The sequence below is a fragment of the Haemaphysalis longicornis genome, unplaced genomic scaffold (assembly GCF_048455015.1).
Source record: "Haemaphysalis longicornis isolate Haplotype H1 unplaced genomic scaffold, Haemaphysalis longicornis Haplotype H1 scaffold_8, whole genome shotgun sequence".
Classification (NCBI taxonomy): domain Eukaryota; kingdom Metazoa; phylum Arthropoda; class Arachnida; order Ixodida; family Ixodidae; genus Haemaphysalis; species Haemaphysalis longicornis.
Window position 1 is genome coordinate 192,760,616 of NW_027526445.1, and position 18,583 is coordinate 192,779,198.

Genomic DNA, 18,583 nt, shown 5'->3' on the forward strand with positions numbered 1-18,583 from the left:
AACACTTTACTTTCAAGTGATCTAAATCTTACGCTCTTGAACTAGTAAATACTTCACTTGAGAATTGAACAAAAAATCTAGTTTATTGTTTAGGAGAGGAGAAGTTTCGTTAGCTTTCGCACTTCGCGAAGACGACGGCCGATATTTCTGCGGATGTATTTGTTACTATGACAAAGGCTCATTTTGGTTCTTAGCGAGTGAGGCAAAAGACGCACAAATGTCTACGTGTACAGCAACTCTAGTTAGGTCGTGAAACTCTTGGAAAGGTTTAAAAGATGGAGGTGGCGTTGGGCCAGCCCAAATATGGCCAATATTGGACGCGGAAGTGCAAGTGGTCAAGAATTTATAAAATATCTTTCTGTGGTAGGTGCAATAGAAGTGACAAATGTAGGGTAAGTGCTCGTATCGCGCTATTTGTTTCCTTGAGTAAAAATATTTTCAAGTAAAAAAAGTTTTGCTAACTCCGAAACGTTCGCAAGCGCGTGAATAGTTTGTAGGCTTCTAATCTCTTTTATTACATTGAAAAAAAAAAAATCGTGGATATTGCTACCTATGCGGTTAGTTTTAAACATGTGATGATGACGGCGGTACAGCGCGCTGGTGTAGCAGAGATATCCCGGCCGAACGCATCCCTGCAGCCGGCGTATCGCCATGCAAGTGGCCGGAGAAGCGCGAGCTTCACGGGACAGGTTACCCAACCTCCGTCACAGGCCTCTCGGAACTGGTTTCGGCGACTCTCCGCCAGGTGCATACGTCGTCTGCTCGGGGGTGCTTTGAACGAAGGTACCTGGCGTGCTCTGTGATACCGAAGCTAAGGATTTCGCCATGGTGATTTTAAGAGCATAGACTGCTTATTTGGATCAAATTTGGACAAGCAAAAATTTGAGAGCAGTCGGCCTTTAAACCTTAGGCTTTTTTTTTTTTATTTTATAGCTACCTTGCTAGAAAACGACTTACTTAGTCGCCATAGAAAGCCAAATAAAGCATATTTGCATTTGAAATCGCTCTACTAGAAGTCTGTTTTTGTTAAGTGCACTCAACCCACAGTAAAAACAAATACTATCGTTTTCGCCATAATACCTAGAAAAATTGCCTCCCCAAAAGAGGTCCCTGGCACCTCCCCAAAGCACAGCAGGCACAAATAAGGTCGCGTTGTGCATTACTTGTACCATGCATGTGCTTCCCTGGCGACAAATGTACCTTTGGAAAGGTACCTCGCACGCGTTGCAATCCAATACCGCAGCACTGAAAGCCAGGACAAACACCAGCTGTGCAAAAGCTGGTCATACGATAGCTCAACAAGACGTCAGTCTCGCACCTAGGCAACTGCTGTTTCCCATCGTGGGAGCCCATCACAAATGGTGCTGAGTACACCAGCCATGCAAGTACATCAAATAAATGAAAAACACAGTTCTTTGAAACAAAGGTGAACTGTATTGCAATTTTGTAAAACGGATTGGCTTGATCCCCATTGTATTGTATTCCCAAGGCTTGTGAAAGGGACCTACGGAAAAATCTGCACTCAAGGTTTTGTGATTGACCAATGCTACACCTGGCCTATGAGGTGAACTGCAACAGACTTCTCTGGGTTAGCTCAATGTGCAACAAGTGCTGTTCACATGGGCACTTTTGTGTCTGGCTTCAGTTTAAAAATGCACACACAGCCATGGCAACTGGGACCCTGTGCATGCAAATCAACAAAACTGTTTATGCGGCCAGGACTAAGTAATACGCAAAGGCCAGCCTTCAAATTTCTGGAACTTTAAGGGGAGCAAACTGCTCTTAACCCTTTCACCGCCCCTCCCGAGATAGCTCGTGCAACCACACACGTTGTGGGAAAAATGGGGGTTCTTTGGGGCAACCTGGCCAGTGCTCCGGCGTAGGCCACCGCACCAGCTCCTGGCGTGTCAACCACGCGGGCTCCCATGCCTACGACAGCCCATCGAGGTGCACCGATATGAGAACACAGTAGACAGCAGTGCCGAAGCACCGCCGTTCATTGGGGGAATCCCAAAGCATGCGAGCACAAGGAAGGCTCGACGGCGTTCACGAATCACCCCGTCCGGGTCATGACCGCGAACGGGAGGCAGGCACTCACGGCGCGCGACAAACAAAGCTCCCACCTAAGATACGTGTATCTGCCACCGCCGCCATGTTCCACCGAACCAGCCCCAACCGGGTCTCCAACGAGACTCTCCCGACTCCCGCGTGCACACGTTCGCACCGCACGGACCGGTGGTGCCATCTCTCGGGGGACGCCGACGAAGCAGTGGAGCGCCGGACCGGTTTCAGTGCAATGTGGCTCTCCCGAAGCGTGCGGCGTGCTCGGGATCGCGGGCCGCGGTTCTCGACGATTCCCATAGCGTCCACCCCCTGCCACACCCGAATATACTCGTGTTGCCTCTTTACCTACTCCCTGCCACTCCCGAGTCAACTCGTGTGAAAAAATCATTGTGGGCATGTCGTGCCATCTGGTGAAAAATCACATAAATGCACAGATCGTGTTGGATAAATTTTAGACAACAGGTGGAACGCATGTTTTGCACAAAACAAACATGAACTTGCACAGAATGACCAAGAAAAAAATACCCGGCAGGGAGTGAGGACCAGACGCACAAAAAAACTCGGCAGTGAAAGGGTTAAAACAGCTTCCTTTAATTGTTAAGTAAACTCTGAAGCTTGTCAGACTTGCTGCTTTTTCACCACTGATTTCGAATACGGCATTACTTTTAGAGTAAGTCAATTAGTTACCAAGATAATTACAGATAATTAGCCATTTTTGGAGGAACAATAGACAAAACCGTGTTAGTCGTAAAACTGTAATCTTTATATTTTCGAACACTATGTAACCTGGTGAGTGCAATAAGAGAACCAGTTTTTCGCTGCACTGCTTGGAACTAATTTTGCGGCTCGTTAAACTTAGGTGTTTGAAATGGGTGTTCGAAATGGTTCCTTGCCACTGGTGCCACCAAGGTTTAATGAGCCGTGAAATTAGTTCCAAGCGGTGCAGCAAAAAACTGGTTCTTATTGCACTCATCAGGGTTCATAGTATTGGAAAATGTAAAAATTACAGTTGTACGACTAACACTGTTTTGCCTATTGTTCCTCCAAAAATGGCTAATTATCTGTTATTATCTTGGCAACTAATTGACTCACTCTAAAAGTGATGGCATACATATTTGAAATCAGTGGGGAGAAAAAGCAGCAAGGCTGGCAAGTTTCACAGAGTTTATGAAACAAAGCTGTTTTAAGAGCAGTGTCCCCCCTTAACAGGCCAAAGCTACACGTGGGCTATGAAGTGCGCTTATTGGAGGGCTAGTGATTGACTGTGACCACCTGAGGATACTCGGCAAAAGATGGACACACGGGCGTTCTCACTCTTCGCCTCCACCTGACGACCAGCCACTGCAGCTGGGATCGAAGCCATGTCCTTGGGCTTAGCCTTGGCCACTGTGCCACCGTGGTGGGTCCTTGCGAGGCACTGCCAACCTTCTAAGCCAAGGCAGAGCACATTCTGTGCTGTGCTGCTCTTAGTTGTGCGTGTGGAAAAATGGAAGGCCTGCTGCTGGTGTCACAAGTCCACTGTCACTACAGTACCTAATCTAATGCGTGTATGACTGCAGTTACATAAGTGCAAATAGACAATGTCTTATTTCCGGGGAACTTCAGTAAAGTTGATGGGCAGCACAATTTTTTCACTCTCTGAGTATTAGTAAAAAAATGATCAAGTCTGCAAGTGTACTGATCATTATTTTCTAATATTAAGGAACTCAAGAGTTGCTAACTGCGAGACCTTCGTTAGTGAATGGACACCGCGGCTGACTTGTTTCAATGCTACCATGCAGCTGTGACAGCTTTTGAGACGGTTTTTCCTTTTTGCTGTGACAATGGTGTATGGCAGTGGTTCTCAGCCATGACTGCCCCGGGGACCCCTTTTGGGCTTGCGAAAGTGATGGGGGACCCCACGATGGAGCATATGTTGTTGGGTGTCATAATGTCAGACAATTTCTACTTGCAGCTTACGTAGCCCACACACTTATTCGATGCCCGCCTTTTATGGTTGACGCTAATGACGATGCGCACCATGTTAAACAATCTGTTCTTGAATTTAAAATTCTTCTAAACACCTATATATTGCCTCTTCTGTGTATGCTTTTTTCCTTCTCATAGCTGGCTTGTCGTGCAAAAAGCAGTTGTTAAAATAGGTGCTACGCGGAGAAACTAAACGTACATGTAATGCGACAAAGCTACATTTTTTGCATTGCAAGAAAGTGCTGGCAAAATCGAGAAAGGCTTTGAGTAAAAGCTTTGAGGTAGGCTTCGTGGACCCCTCAAATGCTCTCGCGGACCCCCAGGGGTCTGCGGACCCCCATTTGAGAATCACTGGTGTATGGGGACATGCTTTTTGGTTTCAGCCGCGGCGGCCGCTTTTCTGATGGAGGCGAAAAGCAAAACTGCCCCTGTGTACGAGATCCCAGGCAGTCAAAATCAATCCGGAGCCCTCCACTATGGCGCGCCTCATTGCTTGCGTTGCGTCAGCATGTTAAACCCTGCAACCAATCGAATCACACAGTAGATGCTTTTGCCATGTCAGATAAACCAGCACACACAGAGATGATCGGTGATGTCGCACCTGATGTGGTAAGCACACAGCATAGGGCAAGTGAACCAAATTCACCGTCCTTGCATGCCCTGTTGGGTGCCACCAACAGCATGGCCGGTGTGATGGGGAATCAGCGAACGGTGACGCAGGTTGTCACAGCTGAAGGCTACCAGCCAATCGGAATTGGCGAGTGTGGGCTGTACATGGTCAATGCAAGCCCCTACAAGGGTGTGCTTTCGTTTCGCAATCCTGTTGCACAACGATGGTCCGAATGATGCGACTATTGAGCATTAGCGCAAAGCTGGTAGGAGATTCTGCATTATCCAGCTCATAGTCCCCGCGGGTCATCACGGAATTTTTACTCCTCTCCTCAGAACTTTAGGCAAAGTTTTAAAGGGGCACCGATTCTGATCGGGATAAATGAGCTGGTCGAATAGTTAAGCAACAACTACCACTCTTTCTTGGAGACTGTATCTGCTGTGTTCCGAAACAGTGAGACGTCCCTAAAGGCATTGGCTTCTCCCAATAAAAAAGCCGAAGTGTCTGGTTTCCTTACACGTTTCTTTGTTGAGCTCTACCACACCCACGAATACTAGGTACATTTTTGTTCAGCTTGAAAAGGCACACCAATGCATTTCACATGACCATGCCTCGTAGGTAGCTTCAGGTGACTAAACATTCAGTTTTGGTGAAGACACTACTCACCTTAGAAGCTGTACCTCACCATGATGTTTTTGTTTAATCAAGCGTAATGTCCCCCTCTTCTAAGAAGGTCCGAAGTAGCAAAACGCTGATAAAGTAATTTAAATTGACTACACCATTACTGGTTACAGGCATGGCATAGGACAGAGTATGCCTTCTAAAGCAGTTAACTGTCCATTAAAATTAAATTTGAGGAGTGTTGTATTACACCAATCAATACCTTCATTTAAAGTGCGGTTTGTTTTGAGGTAGGTAAGGTCTGTCACCTGATTTTTTTGTAATACACCTATGCTCTCCCAATTTTAACATGACTCAGTACAGCACAGTCGAAAAAACTGTCAGGATACTCCGCAGTTCAAAAACAATGACAAAGGGCATCTTAATAAACATGCCAATTTTGTGCTCCAAGACTACGACAGTCCTAAAGGTCTTTGCTAGACATTTCAAATGCTTATGGTAAAGCCCCAATATCCCTTTTTGTTCCATTTTGATTGTATCATCAAGCAACCCCTGCCATTCGATCTGGAAAGAATGTGTATCTAATTACAGTGTACAGTCAAACCTCGTAACGAATTCCGTACAATTTATAATTTATTTTGCTACATTGGAATTTGCGGATAAAAATTAGGGGTTCAGCGCATGAATGGATCCTGCAAGCAAAAATGTGATATGCATACATGGCTGGCACACTGACCCCGCCATGGATGCCACTCATGCGATGCAGCAGCCATGAAGTGAAACGGAGTTCCAGCGACTGCTTCTAACTGCTCGGTGAAATGTGACACGATAGGCAAACGGTTGCTCATGCAAGAAAGAAGCTGATAATGTGGGTGAAAACTGCACTAAACGTCGTATGCGCTGCTTAAAAAAGCGCCCATCAAATATCCGCCGTGGTGGTAAGCATAATCGTCTCTGGTGGGGCAGCCGGTTGCCCGGAGCGCTTTGAAGTTCCCGCCTAAAGAGAGCGTGCCTCCCCATTGGTGGAAGTCCCCAGGCTTCCCCCACTGTCACGTGTGGCGTGAGTTCTTCTCTGGTCGATGCAGAAGCTGGCGGCGGCATGGAATCGCGTATGCGGGCATGAAAATAACGCGCGCGAGGCTCATAGCGATCCATACTTAAAATTGCGAATGCTTCGCTGCACGCTCGCTTTGACGACGGAACCCATCAAGCACGAGCAAATGTGAATGAAAGACAACGCCACGGCATGTGGTGGCGCAGATGTTCGCTAGTGGTCGTTCTGTAAACAATGCTTTCCAGGGTCACCAAATCCTAAACAGTTGGTGCCATATGCAGTTTGTCGGGAATGCGCTTGTAGGCACTACGCTCGCTCACCGACTCCGTGGCTCGCTGCATCTGCTGCATTGGGCGGCCCGTGTCGCTGTCTGCGATTTATTAAGACCCCGTTTGAGCGCTTGCGTCCCCCAAAATCTACTTTTACAAACAACATTCCGTGCCTAATTGTCAATGAAACTTCGTTACAGTGAAATTTTGGAAAATGGGACTTTGTTACACAGAGGCTGAAAATACATGGTGTACATACATTTAAAATTACAAAAAATTACACGGTTCGTTACATAGGGGGTTTCGTTATGCTGAAGTTTGTTGCATCGAGGTTTGACTGTGGCTACCAACACAGTGGGTGCGAAATGGGCCTTGCCGCCAAAAGTGGCACTCTCTGAAGCTCCACAATTTGTCCCCCACAGAGTCTGTTCGAAAGTAAGGACACACCAGCTTAGTGGCATGGTATTAGCTTTCCTTTCTGCACGTGCTGCCAGCAAACATCTCGGACAGTTGACTTGCTAACCAGTCAGACTCAACTGAGAAAACGCAACAAGGTGGAAAGACATCACGTTACCCATCTTAATAATTCGAGAAAGAAAAACCGTGCCAGAATGTTGAAGGTGCGGCTGCACGCTGGGTTGCCGTTGGCACGAGAATCAACGCAGAAGCGTGAACTGGACGGTGGACATACATTTGTTGTGACGTAGTCTTGCAAAAATTGTCCGCAAAATTTCTCCCTCTTGCACACTGAGCAGCCTGGGCGTTGTACACACTGCAGCACGTGAAAGTTTTTCCTTGCGGAGAATATACACATGGCTGCAAAAGTTGTTAAAGTAACAAGACACCCAAAGGATGGGAGCTTCCTGATGACTGAAGCACTCGAGCTATGAAAACGACATGACTTTGCACACCATGACGAGGGAATCACTTTTCCGTGGAGGCCGACATGCAAACAGGCCAGAGGTTTTACTTGGAAGGAAACCACAGCGCTCTGCACACACACGTGTTTTCTTGCATTTCTACACTTCCACTTCTGCTCAGCATTAACTGCAGTCTGTACCCCTCTCAACCATTTCCCTCGTATACCTCTCACAGACCTACTTCACCTCTATGAACACGAGAGAGAAAAATGCACGCATCTGTCGCCAGAACCTGTTGCAGTGTTGCCGCCAACACCGGTTGTACTGCATCTCTGCGACACTGCGCAGTGAAGTAAGCCTACCAGCACTACTTCCTGCAGGGAGACGGCCTTCGCCACTCCCAGCCACAGACAGGGTGGACTCACGTGTTGTTGGTCAGGTAGCGGAGGCAGTGCTGCCACACCTGGTCCATGGCCTCTGCCGGCCACTGGAGCATGTGCTTGCGCCCCACAAGCAGCACGGAGCGGCCCTGCTTCACGGCATAGTGCTGCACTGCTCGCAGCAACTGCAATGCAGGGGTGATAAGGATGACAGCGTGAGGAGGCTGCATTCCTACACCAGAAGACCAGGAGCGCTCAAGAGCGCCCAGTTCGCACTGCCAAGTCGAGCAAGAGCAAAAGCGGGACGCGGCATCTCCTTCGCTCTCAGTGTTTGCGAAGCAGCTGCCGTCGATTGCTGCCTCTGGACTGCTGTGATGATGGTTCCTTTCAGTGGCATGTACCCTCTCAAGGACAGAGCTGACCACACTCGGTCTACTCACATGTGAATGGTGCTGGCAACAGAGTTCCTTATTATAATGGTAACAATAACAATAATAATAATAATAGTGGTAACAACAACAACAAATACAACAAAATTTCTAGAAAAAAGTGTACTATAACAGGTAGTTATTGCCAGAAGGTACTGCTAGGCTCACTCAATCCTGACATGAAATCCAGTGGGATGGAGTGTTGTTCGACCAGATCCAGGGGAAATCCCCAGGACAGATATCCCCACAGTTGCCAGAGTGGATGCCAAATTTTCTCTCTCAGCTGAATAGAGTTCAAATCTGAGGCATTCCAACACCCACGATGTCAAACAGTCGTTTCTCAGTGCCAGATTTTCTGGGCTCTTAAAACTGCTTTTGGTTCATGTTTGGCTGCTTAGCCGGTCCGTTGGGAGGGTATGTTGTACTTACAAGCAACAACCCAGACAGGTTTGTGTGTTTAAATGCTCGTCCTAAGCTTGCGTTTCCCTGACATTCAACTTCACGGCCCATCCCCCCTTCCCCCCCCCTTCGGTGGCATCCAAGTGCTCCCTTCACAGACAACAACACTTGGAAATTTGCAGGCTGAAACGCTCTTGCGAAAAGTACTTTCGCTTTACATTAAGCACTGCCACGTCCACCTCTGTAAAGCTGGCTTTTCCTCATTAGGGACACGCTCGCGGCAAAGCACCCTTTAGAGGATATTTTACAGTTCGGACAGTGCGCTACCAAGGTAGCCACTGATAAACAGCTCCTGCTGAAAACAAGCACACGCATGCAGTGTATGTATATAGACACCCACTCCAGTAAATTCTCGGGAAATCATGCATGCAGGGAAAAGCACTAGCAAGGCACACAAATGTTGCAACGGAATCAAGACATCACACCATATCTTTTTCTAACATCAAAAAACAAAATTCCCAGAACCCATCCAAGTAAGTTTTCTGAAGTAGCCAGATCTTAGTTCCAGAGCACCGTATCTCCCGCCATTCTCACCCCAATGCCGTGTACGTCCCACATACCCTGACCACAACTTTTCAACGTTCCATATTTTATCTTCACTGCACATGAACAGAACAACCTTCCTGCCAACATTGCCACCATTACCAGTAATGTCAACTTCAAGAGTGCCATTGAAAATGCTTATCTCGACTAATCGCCTTCTTTGTGTACGTTGCCATGCTGCTGATGTGTTTGCCCACCCCTCATGTAATACCCCTCCAGGGGCCTTTGGGGTACTAATAAATAAATAAATAAAATAAAATAAAATAACCATACTGCTATTAGGCGCTGCAGCAAAGGATCCAGTTCGATGTCTGAAAGTCGACTACTTGGAATAAAAAGGGCACAGTTTTTCAATTTTCATTCATTTACACAGTACTGCAGACATAACTCCCGATCAGGAGATAACTGGATAGCCACTTGAGGAAGTTACGGGGAACTTAGAGGAACCCATTACTACTTCCCTTTGGTTGTGCACGCATGGGGTGAAGTCAAACAGGGCCAAGCAAAATTGGCCATGCTCTAACAAGGGGTGCAACAACAAGGTGAAGGAACCAGATGCTGTGTCCTGTCCCTTGCTCACTGTTGGGACACAGGCGAGCAGCACCACCACTCAGAGCGCAGTTTCCACCACAGCAGAGCGAGCAAATTGACTGCGGTGACCTGCCTGCCTTGCCCGTTCCTCATTCCATTATTGTCATCGTCATCACAATAATAAATCACCTCCACTGCAGGGCAAAGGCCTCTCCCAATTTGCTCCAGCCACCCCTTTTTCGCAGAGCACTAGACCATTTTTTTTCGCTCCAAATTTCATGACTTCATCCCTCCATCGAGCTAATGGTCTTCCCCTGCTTCTACAGGTTTTCCCGCTCAATTTAATCTAGGTGCCATCCAATTTAATCCAGGCGCTAGCCAATTTAATCCAAGTGCAATCTCATTTTCACCACACCACACGCAACGAAGTCTGTAAAGCTATGTTTAATTTCCCACAAAACACCCCTGAACAACCTTCTGGCAGTTGGATTAATTTGCTGGCCCCTGGATTAAATTAGATGGCACTTGGATAAAATTGGCTGGCGCATGAATTAAGTTGGCTGGTGCCTGGGTTAAATTGCATGGCGATTGGATTAAATAGAGTGGGACAAGCTGCAGTCCAGCCCCAAGGTAGCTGCCCAGTTGCCCCGGTGGTCCACCTTCTTGTTCGCCCGTTCTTCTCATTACGAGGCGCCCAGCCCCAGCCCACTCCTTCCCTCTCAACTCGTGCCCCACCTGGCGGGCCTTGTCCATGGGGCTGGGTCCCGCCATGAGGGCCACATTGAGTCCGTCCAGGACCACGTCATAGGCTGGGGCCTGCGCCAGGAACTGCCGGAAGTGTGCCAGCTCCCGGGGGTTGCTGCCCAGGTAGGGGTCGTCACCCTGCAGGCAGCGCTCGAGCACGCCCCGCCGCAGCTCCTCCCACTCGCCGGCACTGAGCCGGTCCGAGTCGAGCCGGCAGCCGCAGCGGCTGCAGCGGCCGTCCCTGCCGGTGGGAGCAGGTCAGCGGGCTGCAGGTGGATGGCAGCGAGGGAGGGAAGGGGAGTGCGAAAACACCGGATTCCGGTTCTTCTGCAGGCAAATGCCTTTCACTGGTGGCAGAGAGTCCTCAATCACGACACGTGCAGTGCCGAGAACTAATTTCGTCCTGGGTCCATGCACACACGCTGACATGGTGAACATGTTTGGAATCTGTAGCTTTACCCAGTGCCGATACACACATGGCAGGGCACACATAAGTGCAGCGGACAAGAAAGAGCAATCCGAGAACCCATTTCGAAGTGCTTTGTCTTCTTTGAAGTGGTTTATATGTTTCAGTGGTAACCCAAGTGGTTTTCTGCAGTGCAGTAACACTGCTGGCGTGCTGACATGGCAGCTATGATTTATGAGCACCAAGGAGGTGAAACACATGCTTCATTTGATTCAAACGATTGACATGCCAGAATAACTTTCATGCCAGTTTCAATGCAAACTTTAAAAAATGAAAAAGAACACAGACGAAAAAGTGCCCACTGCACTGCCCCTATGACCTCGCGAAGCTCACAAAACTGGTGGCCACTGAAAAAAGCTACTGCAAATGTGAGTGTGCGATTGTATAGGCGCCTCTGGTTCAGTTTGATCAAGCGGCCTTAACACACCCGTGTCACCTCCTCTTTTCTTGAGGCCACACCAGATATCTAGCCCCCAGGAAAGTGATCAGGGTTGACCCTACAAAGGTGCGGAACTTAAAAATCTTAGGTTATGCAAAACTTTTCCCTTTTGATAGCAAACAGACCCACAAAACTGTAGCTGTAATTTTCAAGTATGAAAAGAGACGTTATAAATACGACTCCATGTTTTCGGAGTTTATTTTTTAGCAAGAATTCTGTATTTATTGCAATTTGTTGATTCTATGAAATCTGGAGCGTTCTCAATACTCCAATATATTTGATGAAATGAATATGAACATGAACACATCGCTATACACAAAACACATTTAAATTGCCTGGAAGGTATGAATGCACACACAGGCCCGCCCCAGTGGCTCAGTGGCTAACGCGTTGTGCTGCTGAGCACGAGGACGCACATTTAATTCCCGGCCGTGGTGGCCGCTTTTCTGATGGAGGCGAAAAGCAAAAATGCCCGTGTGTCCGAGATTTCAGCGCATGTTAAAGATCCCCAGGTGGTCGAAATTAATCCGGAGCCCTCCATTACGGCGCGCCTCATTGCCTGCATTGTGTCGGCGCGTTAAACCCCACAATCAATCAATCAATGAATGCACACACAATCACAAACTCCTGGATACAAAAATGGCTGCGGCTCAGCCCAGCTAACCCTGGATACGCAAAGCGAAAAGCACTTGGTTAACCTTTGGTTCAGCTGTAATTATTATCAGGTGGTGACTCAACCATGGAGAGCACGTGCGCTAAGCCGGAAATGCCAGTGGCAAGTAGCGCATGCGACGGCGGCGGAGCTCAGCGGTGAAATCAAGGTCAAACCGCTGGCGACAACAGAGCTCGGCTCGACTTGGTTGGTAAAGCTTTGCTTTAAAACATCCATGTGTGCACATGTTACAACCTTGGGGCTCGTTGTAACAGACGCAAGCATATTTAAGGATGTTTCCGTCGATGCTGGAAACATGGTCCTTTTGACGTTTGCACTCAAAATTTGGGAGCGAGCAGCATCATCACGCAACAAGAAAGCACTGGGCACTGTGCATCTCTAAAACGACAAGGCTTCGGCAACGTTGATGATTTTTCGTAGTTCGAAAACTCACTTTTGAGCTGGCTCAAGTCGCTAGTTTCAGGAAACACCAATTTAAAAAATGGGTGCCGAGGTTTCGAATGCAAGGGGCAGCTGAAGTTTCCCATTTATTTACACAATTTGAAAGTGTGCCAAAACAGGGGAGATAAAATACCCCTTTTTTCTCAAGCGTGCTGATCTTGAAAGTTGGCGCTGGCTGTTGGCCATCATCGCCCATATGTGGGAATGGCCAGCGTTCTCGACAAGTTATCAGACATTCTACTTCTACCTTAATTTTTTTTTGTCAGTGCAACCCCTGCATTGGGTGTCTTCCAGAAAAACCTGAGTTGTAGGAAATATTACTGGTGAGTATTTTTTATTTTTATTTATTTATTAATTATTATTTTTATTATTATTATTATTTTTTTTTTTTTCAGATTTATCCGGAAACAAGGAGCTCTGCTTTTAAATGAGGCAGACTGCCAATATCACCATTTTAGCTCTCTGGCCTGAGGAAAACGGCGCAAATAAATGTGAAACTAATCGAAAAGCTGCCAAAGAGTTCTGGTTGGTTTATGCTACCGCAAAATAAGTCTGGAATCATCACAATCATCAGCCTCAATGCTGTTAGGTACTGGTGAAGTAACACCAACAGCTTGAGCTTAAATGAAGACTGCAAAAATGTTGGCAACAGACAAGCGGTATCTGCTGTAGGTGTGAGTGTGCACTTGAGCCAGGCAGCCGCATTAGCTACACTCACCTGGAAATTCTGGCGCTGCCACTCGTCCAGCCAGCTGGGGCCCACCTGCAAAGCCCAATTAAAATGAGCAACCTTGCACGTTCACCAGACCAGGGGCTCACAAGAATGTTACCGCAAACGACGTTTTGGGACTTGTTTGTTTAGGTTTTGTTGCCAGCGCACGGTCACTCCTAGCTATTTTATCCTTGTTTCAAGGGGAACGTGCGTTTGTTCATTTTATTGTTACTCCACTACCCCGCTTGATACCCTGCATGCAACCCTCTCATCACTTGCCAACGCTGTTCTAGGCTGGTTGGCAACGTCCTCAATCTGATTAGTAGTTTCCAGAAAGAATTGCATCTCAGGATAAAAGCACGCAGATGCAACGACACAGCGTTCGGTTCGCTGAGGCTCGAGTGTGCATGCCATCTTGTTGACTGCCTCTTCGACATTTTGGTGCTGTTTTTTGCGGAACACAAGTGTGCTTCAATAAAGTTTATTTACCACAGGAACCTTTCTTCATTCTTGACTACGTGACATCATTCTCACGATACCTAACAAGCCATCAAGTATGGCCAACACTGCCCCCCTATTCATCACTGCCCATGGTACACTTTATACTGATGGCCCTTGAAGCGTAGGGTAAGTTTACTGCACTTCTGAAGCAACACAAACAGTAAATGTAGACCTGGGACAAACAGCACAACAAGTGTGTATGCAAGCACATTTACGCTGAACGGGGCGGGGGATAGACATTACGGGGAAGCCTGTCCCAATCTGAGTTGCTTGTGGAACTCTAAAGAGCAGTTTCCGAGAATGCCCAAATTAAATAATTATATCTGCAGCTGTGCAGTGTAAAGCGATAACTAGGGTCAGGATCATCAGCCGTATCATTTGCTGCACTCTACTGAATGTGACCTAGCTCTCTTGTTTTTAATCTACTCAACTTTTTTTTTTTTTTTTCATTTACGAATGAATCAGTTCTGTCTCAGAACATTCTTACAGAGGCAAAATTTTGATGTAATGTGTCATCTGGTCCGCAGTTTTCTGTGTCGCAACAGGGGCACCAAAACAGAGAAGCAGTTGTACCCTAGACGTACCATTTTTAAATTTTATGGCGTGGCACAAATCAGGCTATTCCCAGTTTTCATTTTCCTTAGTCTTGACCTTTGAGGCCTTGATGAGAACTCTTCAGGTGCAGCAGGAAAGCTGCCACCTACAATGTCTTGGATGGAAACTTCCACCACACAAGTGAAACACCGTGCTTGGATATCTCCGGAAATATCCAGTTTTCTCTTTTCCCCTGGTTCTTGTCCCCAGCCACAAAGTGGTGGATTGCAGACCTACGTCTTTTTACCACATGCAACAAATTACATTGATCGAGGCTGACACTGACAGTCTCTCGGCCTTCACTGCGCTTAGCACCCTTGGTCACAAGTCCCCGACTCAACTTGTCGTAGAAGCCAGCCAGGTCAAGTGCAAGTGCCGAAGGCACTGGCCCCTTGCTTTGAGCCAAGTGGGCAAGTAGCCGATCCACTAGCCGACGTCCTTCGTCAGGTCGGTCACTCTCGGCCAGTGTGGCCGCTGCGCCGAGGCAGGCTTCCAGGGTGGCAGGGAAGACACGCAGGGGCGAGGACCCCCACAGGCGTTCCAGGCACTGCCAAGCAGAGGCATGATCGCCGTGCGCAAAGGCTGCGACGGCGACGGCGTTGGTCGCTTCTGAAGATGGCTGTGGCTTGTCGAGAAGGTCGGTGGCCCTCTTCCACAGGGGCGTCTGGCAGAGGGCCCGCACCACCAGGTCTCGTGTCGCGGCATCCAGCAGGCCCCCACTGTAAACATCATTATCTTTATGTACTTGCACTCTACCAGACAACAGCTACTCCAAACCGACCACGCCCTGTATAACCATGCCTGCCACGTCAGCCGCTTTCCAAGGGGAGACGCCTGAGGCATGTCTGCCGGCGCATGCCACACCATGGATCAGCGGAGAAACTAGGGGTCCTAAACATGGAGGACTGCCACCTTGTGAAGGCTGCACAAACCCCGTAAATCGTTTCATACAGTTTCCATGAGGGGGCGCTGCCCAGCGGACAGCACTCAGGCTGGCAGCACGCGCAAGGGCTGGTGAGTGAGAAAGGGCAGGAGAGGGCAACGGGAAAGTGGTTGTTTCACCATTTTCAGCTGATGCGAAAGGCAGTGTTGTACAGGTGGCATTGGTCCAAACAAACCCCAGTCCCTACCGTTTATGTCTGCCAATAGTCCCACCAAAATGACAATAAAAACCAACCATTGGCTGTCCTCTGCCAGATTCCTAGTCTGGGGTCAGTCACAAACAGCTCTTTTTCACCAACATTGTTTCCCACTCGTCAATGTCACGTTCTGACACCCACTCGCCTCTTGGTATTCATGGGTTTGTTGGTGATCACCATCATCTTACCATCCACTGACCAGCTCCGGCACGCTGAAACACTTCCAATGATCTCCAAGTTCAGAGACAGTCTTATGCATTTTTTCCACTGCCACTGCCCTCATCTTACACCTTAATGTCCTCACCTTGCACATAAATTGGACACCCCGTCATCGCACCTCTTGGCATCTGTGCATTTACCGCAGTGGATTCCCATCAATTTTCTGTCCTACACATCATGCATTTTTTACAATTCCACTGCTTTCTATTAATACAAACAAGATTGTCCTCAACTCAAGTTTGATCTAACAGATAGTATGATAGTCACTTTTTATCGCTAATTGATAAGCTTAACGTCTTTTTTTTTTTCTGTCAATTCAGTGCTGGTTTAACAAAGTTTTCCACGAAGAAGCTGTAGGTGTAGAAGATTTTTCAAAGCTTTGATGGGGGCTAGTGTTTTGAAACCAAACACTATGCCTTGCGTAACTCCTAAACTTTGCACTAAGTGTAGGGGTTCGCTCTTCGATTGATCGTAGAAGCCATGCATACAAATGTATTTATTGTTAAAAAAATGTTGCATGCATACTCGTCAGTTGGGCTAAAATATCTGCATATGTTGCTGATATGTTTTGTTTATGGGCTCTAGGAAATACAACAAACTTAAAATGCTACCCAGCCAACCACTGGCAGCGGGCAGATTTTTTTTTACTTTGTGGCCTTCTCCTGGTTGGTTCTTGGCCATCATAACCACCATCAGCCTTGTTTAAATTAAATTTCTTTCAGGCACCATGCAGTATTTTAGATTAGATCACACCTTGTAATCCCCAGGGGCTTGAGCCCAAGCATCTCTATCTTTCCAAAGTTTTTGGCACCATCCTTGTTTTCTTTTTTTCTACCAGGAGAAAAGCAAGTTTTAGGCCCATTTGTACAAGCCAGTGGTGAGAACCATCAGCACTGAAGACTACATTTGTCGATCCAGTTTTCGATTTGTCGATCCAGTTTTCTAGTTATGAAATCTACAGTCTTCTAAACAGCAGATGGGATAGACCAGAGTATGAAACCTGTGATCTTCTTAATGTGTCTAAGCACCATTAAAGAAGTGCTGCATTGCTATTGCGCCCACTCTTATGCGTTCTTTTGTCCAAATCATTTCCTGTTTGCACAAAGGAGCCATCTTAATTGCCAATTTAGCTTAGTGCCAAGACCGGCCACCGCGGTTACCTAGTTATTCCGAACCAAATGGAAACAAAAAACGTAAAAAAGAAACGTGGATTCAGCAAACAGATCCTAGCTAGTAGACAAAAACTGAGTTACGTCTAAACGTTATTGGTTTGATGGAATCTTTGCACGTAAGGTCAGCCCAAATGAGCTGGCAGTTCACGTGATGGGGCAGCAACACCCTGTACTTCCTTTTAACAAGTTTTGTAGAAATACATGCTGCTAGTCTCTCACTTTTCCCGCTATGTCGAATTCTTATCGATCCATATGTGACATAAAGTTTGGCTTAGTTATAGAACTTTTCTGGGGTATTTTCAGGCTGCTGTTGAATTATTGACAGCGACTCCCAGTGAACAGCTTGTCTGAGTGGCTTTTCTTTTTTAATGTACGAATGCACTCAGAAAAACTGAGTTACAGAAAATGCCTTCTTGACTTTTCATTTTTTCGCAAGGGCTGGCCGCCAAAAACTTAGCTTTGTGGCCGATAAAAGCGCATAGGAGGTTATTCTCACAAGCCTGCAGTCAAACGGTACCAAGAAATAAGGCACGACCTTGGGTATTACAGGCCAGGCTTGCTCATGTGAAAGACAAATGACTCCCCTAGTGCCATGTGCTTTATTATTGCTTTGTTGGTTTAGTGGTTAATGAGTTCTGATTACAGCCCAGACAATTGTCATGATCCCAGAAAGTCTTATCGGCATGTCCAGCCACACAAGAGTGGGACGCAGTTTGCTACATATTCTCCCGGAAAGAAATACGCTAAGAGCGTAGAGAGTATGGGCACTCTGTCACAAGTCCCTTGACATGACGGATACGTCGAAATTTTTGAACTGACATCAGATCAGGGAAGCACTGCCAAAAGAAACAATTTGGTTCCTGCAGTGAATCTTCTCCAAAGGGTCTGCCAAGGACTATATATGGCCAAACTCTAATAAAGTAACGTCTACCCTGAAACGACAATCAAAAAGCATGAACATTGAAGCTTAAAGTAAAGCAACGCTCAGGTAGTGACGGCATGTGTCAGGTTGTTGCGAGTTATGAGATGTACCTTTAGTCGTCATGCTCTGGAGTTCGTTTTATTCCGTTTTGTTTCCCCGTTTAATGCATGAAGCAGGCAACAATTAACACAGCCGAAGTTTTTTGTGCAGCTACAGACGCTGCAACGACCTAGCGCCAAGGATTGTTTGTCGAACGAAAAGAAGGCCAGCTGTTTGTTGTTTAGAGTCGCCACCGCCTTTCCCCCCCCAACGCACGTGGTTTCGCGCAAGGACGCGGCCAGGTGTGCGATACTACCTTGACTCGAGGATTCTGCGTAGACACGCGTCCGCTTCCTGCTCGGTCGAACAAAGCGCCAGGTAGTGGGCGAGGAAGGTGCGCGTTACTCCTCCGCCCGCGCTTTCCACGTACTCGAGCAGAGATTGGGCAAGCGCGCGGTCGCGCTTGGCGACCAGGCACCCCACGAGCTGGTTCCGAAACGGAGACCGGCTGGGCGAGCCGTGCTGCCGTTCGAAACTCGCCCATTCCGCGGCAGACAGCGGCCGGCCGCCGGCGTAGCCCACAATTTGCGCGTAAAGCTGCTCCGCTCGATCGCTGGCCGGACGGACGGGCTTCTTTCCGCACGCAACCGATGCCAGCCGCGCGAAACCACGCCGCCAGGCCGCCGCCATTCTCGTTTTGAACTGCGAGCACGCCTCCTACCAGGAGACGGACGC

General features: G+C 47.6%; 1 protein-coding gene across 1 annotated transcript in view; it reads right to left on the reverse strand.

Annotated features, from left to right (window-relative positions):
• Mldr (mitochondrial ribonuclease P catalytic subunit) overlaps positions 1–18,541 on the reverse strand; it is a 21,016-nt gene extending 2,475 nt beyond the window's left edge. Inside the window, exons 1-5 of the mRNA XM_077681608.1 lie at positions 18,165–18,541; positions 14,699–15,076; positions 13,269–13,313; positions 10,523–10,772; positions 7,872–8,011 (exon numbers count right to left, since the gene is read on the reverse strand). Coding sequence (XP_077537734.1) covers positions 7,872–8,011; positions 10,523–10,772; positions 13,269–13,313; positions 14,699–15,076; positions 18,165–18,538 — 1,187 coding nt within the window. The 5' untranslated portion in view covers positions 18,539–18,541. The remainder of the gene's footprint in view (positions 1–7,871; positions 8,012–10,522; positions 10,773–13,268; positions 13,314–14,698; positions 15,077–18,164) is intronic.
• Between the last annotated feature and the right edge of the window lie 42 nt (positions 18,542–18,583).